This window comes from Astatotilapia calliptera, chromosome 7 (genome assembly GCF_964374335.1).
Source record: "Astatotilapia calliptera chromosome 7, fAstCal68.1, whole genome shotgun sequence".
NCBI classification, from domain to species: Eukaryota; Metazoa; Chordata; class Actinopteri; order Cichliformes; family Cichlidae; genus Astatotilapia; species Astatotilapia calliptera.
In genome coordinates this window covers 67,809,811-67,827,197 of record NC_137428.1, presented here as the reverse complement: position 1 = coordinate 67,827,197, position 17,387 = coordinate 67,809,811, and the positions used below count along the sequence as shown (strand labels likewise).

General features: G+C 41.3%; 1 protein-coding gene across 1 annotated transcript in view; it reads left to right on the top strand.

The window, feature by feature from the left end:
- cdh13 (cadherin 13, H-cadherin (heart)) overlaps positions 1–17,387 on the top strand; it is a 389,881-nt gene that overhangs the window by 138,534 nt on the left and 233,960 nt on the right. Inside the window, exon 3 of the mRNA XM_080303968.1 lies at positions 1,453–1,664. Coding sequence (XP_080160094.1) covers positions 1,453–1,664 — 212 coding nt within the window. The remainder of the gene's footprint in view (positions 1–1,452; positions 1,665–17,387) is intronic.

Here is a 17,387-nt window from a genome sequence, read left to right as displayed (position 1 = left end):
AAACAAGAGACTGGCAGTCTGACATATTTAATCACTGTTGTTGCACATAAACTGGTTTAGACAGCATTTAGACAACAAAAAATAATTTCCCCCAGGGATCAATAAAGTATTCTGATTCTGATTCTGATTCTGATTTAACATACAGACAGAGAAAGTTGAATATTAGGTTTAACTTTACAGAGAAAGCTTGTAGCCTCTGCACCAAAGCTGAGCTTTATCTTCAAAGTTGCTTTGAGAAACACGATGAATACGGTCTCATCTGAAGCCGTTTCTTCCTCAGAGCGATGGCCTCTGAGTCCCCATTGTGAGGGGAACGCACAGCAGTGAGGCTTTTGGGTGTTTTGTGAAAGATTTCCTTCATGAATAACTACAGAGTTCCTTATATGAGTTAAGATAAGCAGTGGATTGAATCACGTAGGACGCTGCCTGTCGGCATCCCAGAGAAGTCTTTTTAAGTCTTCTTCATGTACATTTATCTTTGTTTTAATTATGAATTAACTGGCTTTTGCAGACAACGTGTGAGTCCAGAACCACGTGACTCGATTAATAATGCTAGCCGTACAGAATATTCGGAATCACATGATTCCAGTTCAACTCCAGTCCTGATATCAAACAGAATTTATTTTAAAGGAGATGATGAGACTTAAATAAGCTACCATGTTTGCTTCCATCGTAAACTAACCTCTGTTCAGTCATGTGCCAAATGCTTTCCTAACAAACAACAGCATCCACACATGCAGACTTCCTGCCCCTCTTCCCTCACTTATCCTCCCTAACAGTGGGATTCATTACAGGAGGCTGAGGTAAAGAGAAGGTGAAGGATGAGGGAGGTGAGGATTGTCAGGGGTGATGGTGGGGGAGTACATGGGGATCATGTTGCAACACCTAGGGGAGTGTGTGAGAGAGATAAAGCGAGGATGAACATGATCAGAGGGGATAAAGCTCGGTCGAGTCCTCGGCAGTAACTCCCTCAGTCAGAGAAGGCAAGCCCACATGTGCACGCAGAGGTGACACTTCTCTTCTGTCTCGTGTCTTTTGTTTCTCAGCCCTGCAACTACGTGCCACCGTATTCTCTTTAATAAAACAAAGCGTACCACGAAAGCAAGTCAGAAACATTAATAAGCCGGCAACGCGTAGCACGCGGTGAGTCATAAATATTGCAGCTGGCTCGTATGAAAAGAGATCAGTGAGTTTATTGTAGCCTAGCTGACAGAGCCTTGCAGAACATCCCACTCTTTCTTCGGGGTAACTGTTTATCTTCAGGGCATATGTTTATATCTGAGAAATGCAATTGTTTTTTGTGCATTGTTTGACGGCTCCTTGAGCTCTGCACAGTGAGGGAATACCTCAGTGACTCGGAGTTTCATGGGGATTTTTCTTCTTATTTATGATGTTTGCAATTTGTTTGGATTGATGCAAAAATACATACGGCTCTCTGTGTGCTCCTTCCAGTTGAGTTTGATGACTGTGCGGGGAATGAGGACGTGACGTTTGGTGTGTCGGATCCCGGCTTCCACGTGGACGGGGATCTGAATCTGGTTCCTCTGCGAGATCTTCCGCACAGCGAGCCGGTCCTCTTCATCCGCGGCCTCAGCGCACGTGCAGATGACCTAGCGCAGGTGGACATCATAGGAACACGTGGTCGGTCAGCAGAGACACTCGGGGTGAGTAGAACTGGTGTGTTTGTATGTTCTATATCAGCTGTCATATCTGAAAGGGTTATTTTTGATTAAACTTGGAAAATGTTACTGAAAAGTAGCGAAAGCAGGCACTGTGATCAAATATCAAAGCTCCTGGGAAAATAAGGAGATTAACAAGCTGTTCCTTAACCCTCTCCAGGCAGGCGTTGCCGATTTGCAACAGTTAAACACTAACAACCTGATCACCCCACATACATATTTTATGAGTTTTTTTTACTCAGAAGTACCACTGCAGGACTTGGTTGTGCATTAGCAACGAAAAGTTTAATTTGAGCCTGAACATGTCTATTCTCTTTCTTGTCAACCATTAAAGGTGACTGATTCACTTCCATGTATTTATAGTAGCCAGGAGCTGGTTGGCTTATTTTCCACATAGACACTGGGAACAGAAATAAACAATTATCTTTCAGCACCAGTAAAGCTCGTAATTATCACATCATAAGTATATCTGGTTCTTTAGCAGTTGAGTTGTTAAGTACACAACTGCGATATCTCAACAACTTATATGTTTAAGTGGGTGTTGATGATGTGACATTTCTATGAAAAGCTTCCAATGGTCTGGCTGATTTCACGACGCACTCAGACGCGTCAAACCAGTGTTTGAAAAACTGTTGTGCAGTAAATTCTTCTGTTTCTTATTAATGTCAATATTTTTCCCTTGGTCCAGATAATCCAGCCCTGGGTAACATAAAACCTCTGCTAGTATTGTTGTCAGTGCCGTGCACTTGTCATGAGCCTTTATGCTTTGTCCCAAGTGCTGAATACTGAAATGACTGACATGTTAGCAGCCTCCAAATGCCATGTAAATACAAATATGAAGGTAAATAGTTTGCGGTGTGACAAACAAAGCAGTTACTGGATGTCGACTCAGTCTGACTATATTTTGTGTGGAAACTCGATTATTAGCAGGAACTGCATTGTGGTGTTGGATGAGCTTGTGTAATATAATCATGTCGGGCTCTATGGAATAAACAAATGGTTGACCGGTGACCCTTTGGAATTACTAGTGGGTGGATTTTGTTAACCTTGGGCAAATCTATGCAAGCTCTTTTACCTTTTGCAAGGTTTTTGCTGTGAGTTAAGGTAAGTAGCTTCTGGCTCTTGCAATAAATTATGCTCGTGCAATACTTTTATTAATGAGACAGTTAATGACCATAACAGAATCAACCTGGGAAAGCAGCAGACGTTCATTGTGTTACAATGCAAAACCTCAGTTTGTCACTATGAACACATTTTAGGAAAAACAAAAATGACAAAACAAGACTGAGACTGTCTTGTTTTTATTTTGAAATTCTTTGTGCTGAGGTCAAAGTCAGCTCGAGCTGCTGATGTTCCACTTTGAGGTGTCACACTGTTATTCAGAGACATGACAGGGATCTAAACCCAGGCATTCACACATTAGTGACCTTAATTGCAAAAGTAAAAAACATTAAAAATTCATCTTCATTCATCATGAATTTGAATCACTTGTAAATGTGAGGCCTCCTCATGCAACCTTAATTATCAACGATTAGCATAATTGCAACCACACCAAAGACATCACGCATCGTCGTTGAGGAAAACACCCACATCCTTATTCTGTTTAAAGCGAATGCATGCTACTTTTAGTAAGTACAAAGTGGAGTCTATCCCAGCTGTCTTAGGGTGAGAGGCAGAGTACACCCTGGACAGGTCGTCAGTCGGTTGCAGTTCTGACACATAGACACAGACAACCATTCACACCTGTGAGCAATTTAGAGTTTCCAATTAACCTAACCCCACTAACTGCATGTCTTTGGACTGTGGGAGGCAAGAACATGCAAACTCCACACAGAAAGACCCCGGCCTGAGGGTGGAATTGAACACTGGACCTTCCTGCCGTGAAGCAAGCTAACCACTGTGCTGCCCTGTGCAACCAGAATATAAAAAAAATGTAACATAAATCCGCTCTGAAAAGGACTAGAACCGATATTTTTAGTTTTTACACATGCTCCACACGCGTTCTGAGTCAGTTTGTTTAAGCTTTCATGAATATGCATGCGTGCATACATCTCTGTTCATGTTCTTCAATCATTATTTGTGCACAAGGTCACATCAAAATAGAGTGGAATGAAAACACTCTGCAAGGCAAAGCAAACAGCTGCGGTTTTGCACCAACTTTCAGTGCAAAGAATTCCACTGGCCAGTTTCCGTTATTGGAATTTGGCCTGTAAGCCTGCACCCCTACGCCGAGCTTGGTTTCTCTGCAAATGTGTCCCTTTGTTTGTGTAATCTAGAGAAATTTGTTTTTGCTGAGAGCAAATTGACTGCCTTACAAAACTCTCTGCACCTGAATACACACTATTGTCCCTCATTCATATTTCTGCATAGACCCCAATTCTCCCCCCACCTTTGTCCAAATATGCAAAGTTGATTAGGGAAACTTTCCACAGACTGCAGGTATAGTTGGTGTTTCGCAGCCTTTCCAGAGATCATCTGTCTTTCTCCTGCAGTGCTCAGAGTCCTGCTGTTACCATTTCTCCAGCACTGGCTTAATGAATATCCCCATCCCGTTTGGAATGATGTGGCTCTCATTTGTTTGTGTCCGCTGCCGTCGTTTATTTGGTTAGGTAGTCCATAGGTGTTACTTTGGCAAGGCATTGTGGGAGTAAGTTAATTAATCCTTGGCAAGTTATTTGTGGAAAGTGACGTTCCTGGTGACTAATACAGTATGGCTGTGTGGTTCTGTGTGAGTGAATGTGCTCTTCAGTTTCTGGATCTCTTTTAAATTATTGTTTCAGACAACAATAGTTGCGTTCTTCGTCCAAATACATCAAATAATGTGGATTTTTTTAAAACTATAACTATTATTCATTACTCTATTATCCATGATTGTGATAACATCCTTGATGTAGCATCTCAATATGCTGCAGCCACATGCCAGTTTACACGTTATTGGTCGTGGTGTAGTTTATCTGCGACTGTGCATGATGGCACAGGTCATAAGGAACGTCTGCATGCTTGTAGAGTTGCGAGATGGATTGCAGGTCGGCTAAAATCTCGATCTTTTCGCTGCTTCTAAGGTGCGTTGTATAGACACTTCAGTTTGGCTGGAATGGGATCAAATAACAATTTGCAAAGTCCTCAGGCTTTATTCATCTCACACACCAACACCATCGCAGCTGTTTGGCTGAATAGGAGTTAACACAGTTTCTTGCACAGTACTGATGATCACGAGTGTTTGCAAGCTGGTCAAGCAGAGTGACATTACTTTGAGCTTGTCGTGTCTTTTTTCATCAGGATTCAACATTCAGAACTGTACAGAAATACACTTTATTAAGCGACTGAGCTGCAGACTTGCATATGTGGTCACAGGGAGATGTTTAGACCACATACACTGATGAAGGTTTAAAAGAGCTTAACCTGCCTTTCTGATACAAGGGCAACTTAATCAGAAGCGGCAATCTTTGTACCCGAGACCCAAAGCAAGTGAACACATCACCCACTTCAAGAGCCTCTCCAGCAAGAGTAATGACATGGGCTGATCTATAAGCCAAGATATTCTGAGGCTATGTCTACTTGATTGATAAGGCTCTGTAAGTGAAGCTATTCTGCATTTAGACCTCCTATAAGCAGAGTCAGAAGGGGACTGCAGTGATGCAATGACTGAGCTAATCATCTAGTTTTCTGTTATATGAAAGACATTAGGAGACAAGACAGCCTCGACTGACAGTCTGGATCTCACATGTGGACATGGCATTTTGCATGTTGTCGTGGCTTTGCAGAATGTTCTTCGGTGGGGAGCCATCCGCTTTCCACATAGATTCCCAGTGTACCCTGTCAAAGATGGCTGTAAAACGACTGCAAGGAAGCTCCAGCTGGTACAAATTTTACCAGAGCCAACATATCCCTCACTCTAAGATTCAAGCCTTCAGGAGTCGTCAGTAAACGTCCGTGAAAGGCTGAAAAATGTCCACACGAGAGTCACTCCAATGAAACTCGCAGGAACAGCATTTCACCGTTTGCATCTACACCATGCAGTCATCACAGGGATGTCATGGTAATTTGGGGCTTTCCATTATTTCTTTGAACTGTACTTTTTGCAGGGTGGATTGATTGTACAGCGTATATTTTAGTGACTTTAAAAATACAAGAACTTGATGCACAAGTTTAAAATTAATTTGGATTTCCTCTAATCCACATAGAGTCAAAAGTGTACTTACACTCCCACTAATACTTGGTTAAATGTCCCATAGCAAACTGAACCTCGACCAGACGCTTTGGTAGCCATCAACAAGCTTCTGGCTGAATATTTGTTTCCTCTTCTTGGCAGAATTAGTAGAGTTCATTTATATTTCTTTCTTGGCATATACCCTGCTTTAAGCATAGTTCTCAGATTTTCAGAGCAAATCTAAAATGATTTCAAACTTGTGCACACAATTCTTATATTTTAAAGTAATTAAAGATGCATGATGTACAATCTTTCCCCCATGAAAAAGGAAACACACAACAAAAACATTATAAGGCAAAATGTATGATATTCATGGCCATGATGTGTGGCCTCCTATCACCACTGTAGGCAGGTGTAGGTGGCAAAATGTGTTTTTAGACATCAATAGTACCGGATACTGCTAACACACTAGTTTCGCAACTGTTCAACCTAGATTTCTAAAACTTTACATGTTTGATCAGGATGAAGATCAAATCTGAACAGCAGATATGTTTGTTTAGGACTCGACTGTGACAAAATCTCACAGTAAACTGTGACAGATGTCACACCTGTTAGCGCTGTCATCCTGAGGCATATAGCCTGCTAGCATGCTAGCATTAGCGTTTGTCTCACAGGACGTCTTTAGCTAAATACAAACTCTGAGAGTAAAGAAAGTGTAATTTTTAGAGCCTGGGGTCACGGTGGTCTCAAGTCGAAAAGATCTTTGTAAAGACTGCAAAAGTGTAATTTCACCAAACAACACATTTTTAAGAGGAATTTAAACAAATGATATAGTGCATTATAACAGTTTTATGCTTTTGTTCACTTTTCTTTCATGTTTGCTGTGTTACGCCCCAGTCTAGGGGTACAGGAACGCAACATACGTTTGAAAAGACTGCCCCGCCCTGGTCCCCAAAACCATACACAGAGGGAAACCAATTCCTTGGTGAATCGTGTTTTATTATCTACACTGCAAAAATGAAGCTCCAGGGTGAACAAAGGCCAAAATAACAAACAAAACAAGCTAAGTCAGTAGGAGGTGCTATCTAAAACCCTATGTGAAATCAAACATCAAACAAAAGACAAGCGCTACACCTAACTCCCTAACTGAAATAAACAGGAGAAAACAGTGCAAGGAAAAACAATACGGCAGCTCACCCCTTCTGTTGCAGTGCTATTTACAATGTGCTATTTACAATGAAAACTAATGTACACACTATATACAAAACTCAGAAAAGCCGCAAAAATCACAAGCACAAAAGTCTCAGGTTTTGGAGGCCAGGGTCAGGTCTGCTGCTGCTGTCAGTGGCTACCCCGGGACAACTGCTGGTGAGGGATTTGAAGAAGATCACATGGCCAGGGGACCAATCAGCAGCCGTCAGCTCATCCACTCCGGGACCTGCAAAGACTTAAAGGCACAGACAACAACAGCCACCAAAACAGATTATGGACAGGGCCATAACAGCTGTAAAATTCTATTAAATAGTAATAAGGAAGTTTGGTGTCTTCAGTTAAGTCCTTTATCTTTTCCTGGAAATAGATACTTTACTTTACTTTACTTAAAATAAACACAGAAATAAAAGTTAACTATTAATTGCAGGCATAGTTACAAAGTTCATGGATTAAGCAGTGGGTAGAGAGGAACAAAGATTAAAAAACGTGGCAGAGGAAGGCGTCTCTGGTGAGATAGAGTGGTTAAAAGCTCTCATTATTTCAGTATCAATTAATCTGCTGAAGCTCCTCAAGCTCTGGGACTGGTATCATCAGAAAATCTATTGTTCCTTTCTCTGTCCATATCCTGTAGTCCCCCCACACTCCCCACCCGGTGCTTCCACCCTGTCTCAAGTGGCCCATCAAACACATGTTCTGAGCGGCAGCAGCTTCTAAAGAATCTGTAACTAAGTCATGGCATATTTAAAAGCTTGTTTCAATGAGCCGGCGGTTTGAATTGTGAAACGACTGTTGACGACATTGTGCACTTGGATGCCGAGCCGTTCTTAAATCGTCCTCGTGGTAGTCGAGCTGCCTTGATGCCTCTTTCCCGGTTTTCAATTACTGCACCAAAGAAGGTGTCTTTTTGTCCATTTCCGTTCTGAAATCTCTTTGTTATGCTCCTGTTGAAGTTGGATTCTGTATTTGCCCAAACCTCCCTTTGTTTCCTGTCTAAAGCAGAGCGGAAGCATTCTTAGGTGAATTTATTGGCATAACAAATGCCGTAGTGGCAGAAAATATTGGCTGGTGATAATTGATAAGTGCTAGGAGCGAAGGTGTAGAGAATCGTTTTTTAATTCCTCAGTGCGGCCGCTGGCTCGGTGTAGCGCAGACCCAGAGGGGAAGAAATAACTGATGAATGATTCCTATTATGAGCGAAACTTCTGAATTCAATGACTAATTTATTCCGCTCTTTTTTGCAGCAGATCAATATGTGAATTAATGGAAGAATGCATTTCAATTTAACAAATGCACGTTCCGAGATATGGACTATTTTTTATTTGTATTATTCCTGGGTGTTTTCATAATGCTGAGCAGAACAACAGTTATGCAGAACAACAGTTATGTGGACCATTTTCTTGCCTTCAGGGGGCATAAACAGGCACCATTCAAATGTAACAACTGATAACAGGCAAAATAATCCGAGTCCAAAAGCCTATTTATTTTGCCTTTGTTATGTTTCATCCATTTTTCGTGCACTGAATGAAATGTAATACTGCATCCTGTGCAAAATCCTCATCAGGCAATGGCAAATAGATTTTCTCTAAGCAAGCTTCCAGTGTTCAGTTAGGCTTTCTGGGAACGACTGTGATGTGACATCCTGCAACCGCAGCACAACGGCTCACATTATACAACACGAATAATCTTCTCTCTCTGTTTCCGTCCCACTCACGCTCTCTCCAGCTCGTTCAGTAGCTGTCATTTGTTAATTCTGTTTACTGCCTTTGTCTGTTTTCTGTCTCTTTTTGCATTAGTTCCTCTTCACCCTCCATCTCCGCTGAAGTGCTTTAATATGTCTGCTAACTTACAGATTTTTTGTTTTGTTAGCTTGCATACGTAGGAGTGAATGCTGAAGAGGAAAACCTAACGTAGCATTCATTTACAAAAACAGCAAGACGGTCTCTCGTGTTCACATTTTTGAAAACCTGCTGCCTAATGGTGTTTTGATTATCATAATTAAGCAAGCTAACTATGAAGCACACAATTTTTCAACTGGTGATCATTTTTCAGATAAACAAACCATTGAATCATTTTCAAGGCCACCCGTGAGGTTTATCTTCCAATTTAGTCCAGCTCCTCTTCCATCACGACGGTAGTAATTCACTATTCATTAAAGGAAAGCAAGAAAGACTGGAAATGAAAGAAAATAACACAGATATGTTGCATTGCTTTCGTCTCAAGCTATCAAAGGTTTTGAAAACACCTGAGAATGTTTTGTTTGAATTAATTTGTAATGTCTCTCACAGGAGTAAGACTAATTAGGTGTATATTTAAAACAATCTTGTGCCTGGAGCTGTCTTTGGATGGCCCGTCTCCAATTAGAGAAACAGCAGTTATAAAGGTCAGGGATATAAGCAGGTGATTGTACAAAATTTGGAATAAATTCTAAAGTTAGGTGACAGCTGAAGCATAGTAGCTAAAATTGGATCAAGAAAATGTCCATAGGTCTCTTAGAAAAAAGTCAACGGTGTTTTTCTCTCGTGATTGGCTGCGATGAGAGAAACGTCTGCCTTTGATAAAGTCCAGCAAAACATGGATCACCACACTGACGACTTCTTCAGCTCAGAAAAGATTAACAAAGACATTTTTTTAACAAAAAGTTTAAAGAAAGGACACTAGTATAAAACTGTAATCAACAGCTATTATTTTTTCTTGCTGTATAAAGAAAAATATAGAAAATTAGACATTTTTCTACATTGAGACGAGTTTATAAAGTCCAAGCATGCTGATTAGTAACTTGATCTGACATGCTCGGGCCATCAAGGGAAGCTAAAGTGAGCTAGTCAAAGTGAATCTATGAACACTCAGCCGCAGGAAACGACACCAGGTGCTAATCCTGTCAGAACTGGAAGATTAGGGCTACAATTTGCACAGACTCATTAAAAATTCAGAACAGAGCACTAGAAAATGTTTCCTGACCAGATGAGTCTTGGCTTCTGTTCCAACATTCACGGATTCATCGTGCCTGGTGTCAACACTTCAGGCTGGGGTGGTGCTAAGGCTGCGGGGAATATCACCAGAAGCAAAATCACTAAAATACGGTAAATATGGTCATATCTGAGGTAGTAATACTTTTCTAGTTGCCACGGAAATGGACAACATCCTGAAGAATGTGCATCAGATCTCTGATTGATCCATTTTCCCATCAATTAAATATACATCTGATATCCTAATATTTAATCTGCTGAATATCTCTATTTTAATATAATATTTAGTTTATCTTTGAGATATTGAATGTTGATGCACCAAAACTAGACATCCCACAGATATCAGATATTACAAACATCATCACATAAACATCATCACATGACTGATTAGGCATCTGTCTTCTTTTTCGATCCTCTGTTTTTCATGTTATATTCTGCAGTGTCCAGAAAATCCTCCCCAGTTTTGATTTGCATGCATCTCTTACCTGATCTCACCACTTTGATTAACATTTTGGTTTCTGCACATTGAAACTGTTTTATATGTAGGACTGACTGAAGGGCGAATATGCAGAACTGAGTTACTAAACATTCAACATGATTTTTATTTTTTAACCACAAAAATCCCAAAACCTTAAAAACCCATAAAAAGCTGTTGGTTATAAAATAGTATATACAAGATATCAGATAACAAAACTAATTAGTCCTTAAAAAGAGTTCATTACCTGAACTTAATCATGGTTTCTTTGCACGCTTTGAGCTGCTTAGTACGAAGCCTCTCTCTGTATGGTTGTTAACCGTGCATTGAAGACCACACTGTACCTGTTATGTGACTGCTGCTTTCTGCATGAAAGCTCAGATCTTCTCAAACTGGTTTATTGAACATTACAATCAGTTCACTGCATTCAAATGGCATCCACAGTTACCAGTTATCTCAGTCCAATAGAGCAGCTTTGTGATGTGGCTGAGCAGGAGATTCATTCATCATAGTTGTGCTGTCGATGAATCAGCAACGACTGGAACCTGCAATAATATGAGCCCTTGTCTGGCCTTTCAGTATGGAGCAAAATCACGAATGTTTCCAGCAGCATGTTGAAGCTGAAGGCAGAATGGCGTCCAATCCAGTACTAGTAACACGTGTGCCTAATAAAGTGGTGTATATGTTCAAAATACAACTTTCTAATTGTCTGATTTGCACAGCTCACCGATGAAATGCTGCACATCAAATTACATACTTTTACAGACTCACTGCAGGCATTAACCTCGAGATTCTTTAGCATAATGCTGCGTTATTGATTTGGGGCTTTGCTTTGTTTATCCTTCAGGCCGTTGGGGTCCAGAATGGAGTGGTTCATGTGATGCTCCTAGCCCCTGGGCCGTATTTTGCCCCTGTGTGCATTAGTGTAGTTAGCCTAAGCAAAGCAATGCAGGTTCAGGTTAACAGTACTTTGTTTGCACTCTAATGTAGCTGTGGTTTGCAGTAGATGAGTCATCATTTAAATAAAAGCCACACACGCACAGATGAGGTAGGCAAAGAACAAAATAATGAAGGAAAAATTCATAAAACCTTAAAAGCTATGTTTGGTAAATCAGAGTAATAACTGCTTTTTGTACTAAATATCGTCTTTGTTGCTTTTTGTTGTCCTTAAGCGACATTGTTGCCAAACTGCAGCAGTGATGATGTGTCCAGATTAAAAAACAAAAAAGAAGAAGTAGAGATCTGTAGCTATGTACACCTTCATCCAGGATACAGGGTGCAAACAGGGATTCTTCTAAGATGTATCTAAATATATACAGAGTCGTAGCGCCGGCAGCGTCGTTGACCCTTCTAGATTTAAAATGAAAATAACTGCCTCCACGTCGGGACACTTTTCTTCTTGCAGCGGTGGAAGCAGCAGGATTCTTCACACATGTAAACTGCCAAAGTTAAGCTGTGGCAGGGACTTTGATGCTTTTACTGAGGGAAGTATTGCATTGGGTCTCATATTTGGATCACAAATGCCCGAATCTTGAATAGGATTCACTAGAGCTGGGCGATATAAGATTTTTTCATATCACGATATGCTTTTTTCATTTCAGGCGATATATATCACGATATGAGCCAAATAACTATATTTGTAAGATTTAAATGTGCCGTTGCTCACAAGTAAAATGTGAAATAATCAGCAGGTTGTTTTGATTTAAATATTTATTTCCCATAATAAGTTCAACAGGGCAGATGTACTTAAAATGAGGCTTCAGTTTAGGCAAAATAAAGGCAAATATTACAAACTACACAAAAGGCAGCCGCTAAAGCGTTTAAGTTTCAAAATAGAACAAACGAAACAGACTAAATTGTCAGTTCCACTTAGAAACAAAATATTAATTTTAAAAATAAATCTTAGTTTATTTTACAGAAGAAGAAACAAAATTGACTAACTTATTTAATATTGCTGTCTGAGAGAAATGTTTATGTCCAGGGAGTTGGTAACGAGGATCCATTACCTTAATTAGCTGCTTGAATCCTTCATTGTCGACCGTGTTTATTGGTAGCATGTCTTTAGCAAGACAGTAAGCTATGGCATTCGTTATGTTGCTATGTCTCTTAGCGTTTTTGTCACATGGTAAGACGCTGGAGAAAGCAGACTCAATTGACTGTTGCTGCTTCGCAGGGATTCCCCTGGTTGTTTTCGACGACGAATTAGCGCTTTCAGTCAGAGTGAGCGTGCTCTAGTGGGTGGCACTGCTTCAGGTGATAAAAAAGGTTTGTTGTATTGCCAGACTTTGTGCTTTCGGCACAATTTACAGTGCGCGTTACTCTGTTTTTGTCAGACTTCAAATAGCCGAAATACCTCCACACTACGGAACCTCTCTGGCCTTTCCTTTCGACAATCTCTCCGGCGTTGGAACCATCATCTGTGTTCTCTTCGGTAACCCGGTCACCCAAGCTCTCAGTTTAATTTTTCTGTAGTCGGCACACTCATTTCCTCCATTACCCGGCCACACTTCGGCTGGCTGCTTCCCAAACAAATACACATGTGCGGCTTGGCACTTGAGCTGTACGCAACAAGTCACGTGACGTGACGCTGCGGCTGTGATTGGTTCGGCTCTGTGCTGCTTAATTTGTATTGGCTGTTCTTTTTTTTTATAAGAGAGATGAGGTCTATCGCAATAGTTTAATTTTTCTATCAAGAAAAAGTTATTTCGCAATACATATCGTTCTATCGCCCAGGTTTCACACATTTCTGCCTTTAGCTTTAATTTCTCTGTAAAAGGAACCAAGTTTGGAATGTATTTATGAAGTTACATGTGGATTTTTAATAGTGCACACTCCATACAAGTATCTAGAGATGAGCTTGTACACACACTCATCTCTCTTTCGCACCATTAATTAATTCTGCTAATTAAATACTGAAATAGGCATTAGTCGTTAGTGCATTGCTGTATTTTGAATAAGCAAGGGGAAAAGTGTTTATGGTTTATTAGTCATACACATTGTGTTTTAAGGGACGCGTAATTGGGCCGGCATGCCGATTTATTATTTTCTGCATATGCACGCGTACCGCCGACACCAACATAAGTTAGCTGATCTGCGTATTAGGCGAACAGACTAATTGTCTGGCTTTCCTGCATACAGTATGCAAGAGTTTATTCCACACTGAAAAGTGTAGCTCTTGCCTGTCACCAGTGGCTGATGGTGGCCTTGATATTATCCATTTCTCACCAGGTCTCCAACACATTGTCAGCAATGAGTAATGACACGTCTCAATATAGCACTGAGAGTGAAAATGGCAGAATGGACAAGGACACGACTTTCCTGCCACAGTAACTCTGGGCTCGGATGACAATGACAAAGGTTCTGTCTTTCTCTCCCTCACACACACACACACACACACACACACACTACGGTGCAGCATATGTGTACACGTGAACACAAACTCACACTTTGTTGCCGAGGACTAATCAAGCATATTTTTTCTTGTCGTGACTCTTTCAGATCAGCACGCTGAAATGCCCTAATGATCATGTGAAAGGCAGATAGGGATGCAAATGCGTTAAGGCTGCATCAGCGTTGATGGTGGAGCAGTAATTTACGAACACATCACCATGCTCTAAGAGCACAATTTATCACACATGTATCAGGAAAGCAAAAGGAGAAAGTGAGAAGAAAAGCTATAGTGAAGTGAGAGGAAAGAATGAGTGAGATGGGCATAGTGGCAGGTCTAAAGGTGCGAGCGAAGAGAGCAGAGCTGCGAGTTTTCTTTCCCAGAATACCCCGTGGTGAGCCATTCCCAACTCGGTGAATGTGCCGCTCACCCTGCTCGCGTTCCACCTGCAGAGCATTGATACATTTTAAAGCACCATCGCTCCTTCTTCATAGCCACTGTATCTCAGCTCAGCGAAGGCGTGGATTTGACAGCATGATTTATCTTAGCCTTTACTCTTCTAACCTGCCACTAAAAATACCTCGTGGTGTCTCTTTGCCTCGCAGCTCCTCTTACCCATCTTCACAAATATCACACAGCTGTGCACGATGGGATTGATGCGTTCATCCCGAGGCTTCGAACTCCGGCCAGATTTCTACACGCAGTGCTTAAAAGTCCATAAACTTGCTTGTGCACCGCTCACATAAATATACACACACACACCACTGACTGACTGTAATCCTTCATACTTTTGTGCAGTGTTCTGTTTAACAGTTTTAGGTCAGGTTTTTGATTTCTCTCTTTGACATTTCAAAGGTCATCCCCCAGTGGATTTGATAAGAGTGGCCATTTCAGAGACCACTCGCTGTGTCTTTGGTTTGTTCTGGTTGGGTTGTGTTTGTGATTACTGTTTCACTGTGTGCTTTCTGAACTTTGTAGCTGGGGTGGTGGAGCGGCGTTGTGGTTAGTGATGTGAGTGTTTGGCAGATGAAGCCAAATCATTGTCTACGAGTGGCTCAGTTTTACCTCTTCTGTTTCCATCATGCTGACAGAGGTGAAAGCAACAGCATGGTTACTGTCAGCTGAGAAGCAGTGTAAGCGTGCAGAGACCTCACCTCAGCGATCAGGCACAGGATTATGACTGCGACAGGTGATGTGAATAACACTGATTTATTTTCTCTTCATCGTGGGACCTGTTATGGGTGGGAAACATTAGGGGGCAAGTGAAGAGAAAAGAAGCTACACAACTTCAGATCTAGTGGAGTTTATCTGGATTGTGGCGGTCCGAAGGAGAAACAATGGCAAACAGTGGCAGAGTCGTAGGTAGTCAAGGCAGACTGATGCACAGGAATCGAAGGCTGTCCTGTGTGGGCTGATCTGACAGATGAGCTACTGTAGCTCAAATCTTCCCCCAAAAAATGTGAAAAGTTCTGATAGAAAGGTCACAGAATACACAGTCCATCACAGTTTGTCACCTAAGGGGGCTGCATAGCCAAAGGCCAGTCAGGGTGCCCATGTTGACTCCTGTGCCGAAAGCATGGACCAATGGAAGACTGCTGAATCGCATTTTCTTTGACATCATGTGGATGGCCAGGTGCATGTGCATCACTTCCAGGGAACACGACAAAGGATGCAAGCCAGCGAAGGCAGTGTGATGCTTTGGGCAATATTCTGCTCTAAAGCCTCGAGTGCTGCTATCCACGTAGATGTCACTTTGACATGTACCCCCTACTTAAGCATTGTTGCAGACCATCTACAACCTTTCATGGAAACGGTATTCACTATTGGCTGTGGTTCCTTTCAACAGGATAATGTACCGAGCCACAAAGCAAAAACAGGAATGGTTTAAGAGCACAACACGAAGTTTGAGGTGTTGATTTGGCTTTAAAGGATCCTTTGCTAACATCAGTAGTGGTTTTTGATACAGGTGACACGGGCAGTTGCATGGGGCGGCATCGTGGTCTTTTTTTCTTTTTTTTGCTCGCACCCATGCTGCATTGCATAGGCACCAATCTGTTTTCTATTTATTGTCATCTCCTCTATATACAGTACAGTATCGAGATGACGAGGCTCCAGTTACAGCAGTGCAAGTAAACAAACAATATATATAAGAAGATTAAGAAAATAAACATACACTTTAGAACTCGGGATAAAAGGATCAATAACAGTTTCAAATTTATAATTTACAATTTGATGATTTAAAGTCTCACACACAACCCGTCGAAAGAGGAAGGGGGCCGGCTGCTTTTAAATAGAGCACATTTCATTCATAATATTGTAATTCCAAGCCCATCATGTATTCATGATCTGAATCCTGGGTTGTGCGAAATCCCAGAAATAAACCCTCGACAAAATGAATCTGTGAACTAAAGTGTAGGTCTGTTAGGTTATGTTGTGGTGGGGGGATGGGTGTTCATACTGGAGTGCAAAATTAAAACCAATGGAAGATGGACAAGAAAAGTTTAGAAAAAAAGAGAAAAGAAGAGGAGGAGAAACGAGCAAAAGATGCAGGTAAGCAGATGTGTCATTGGATAATGGCAGGTCATCCTGAAACAATCAGAATCAGAAAACTTTATTAATCCCTAAGGAAATTATGTGGGTTACAGTTGCTCCAAGAAGAAATGGTAAAAATAGCAACAGTAACAGACTAAACTCCAAAGAATACATTATGTTTCAGATTTTACACATTTAAGAAATAGCACTAATATATATCAAGGATTAACAGAGGTGCTTATAAATAAATATCAAGAAAATTGATGATTATTCCAGAGTAGAAAAGAGTGTGTGTAAAAAGGGTGAAACTCTTACAGTGGTCGCAGTGTGTTAGATGGAGGAGTTGTACAGAGAAATGGCCACAGACAGGAATGATTTCCTGTGTCGTTCAGTGGTGCATTGTGGGTAATCTCAGTCTCTAACTGAACGTGCTCCTGTGACTGACCAGTACATCATGGAGTGGATGGGAGGTATAATCCATGATTGTCCTTATCTTGGACAACATCTGCCTCTCAGTCACCACCATCCTCACAACATTCCTGGCCTTGTGGATCAGTTTATGGAATCTGTTGGCATCTGTGACCCTCAACCTGCTGCCCCAGCATGCAACAGCATAGTGGATAGCACTGACCACAACAGGGATACAACAAGAATTAATTAGTAGTGATAGTGAAAACATCTGTTTACGTTTGTTAGCCACTTGGCTATGAGAGTAAATAGTAGACACTGATGTAGCTGACTGAATCTTTTGGACTGTGTTCAGCACAATATTAATTAGTCACTGTCAGTTGTTGATTTGTCCTATTGTCATTGTATGATGATGTATTATGATGGTTGTTTGTTAGTTAGGGGGTGTTCGCCCAGGGTGCCAAACAGCCTAGGACCACCACTGGCTGACATCATGGTGCCACAGCACGACATCAGGACTCAAACAGAGTGAAAGCCTCGATGGGTCAGGGCTGTTCTGGCAGCAAATGGGTGATGA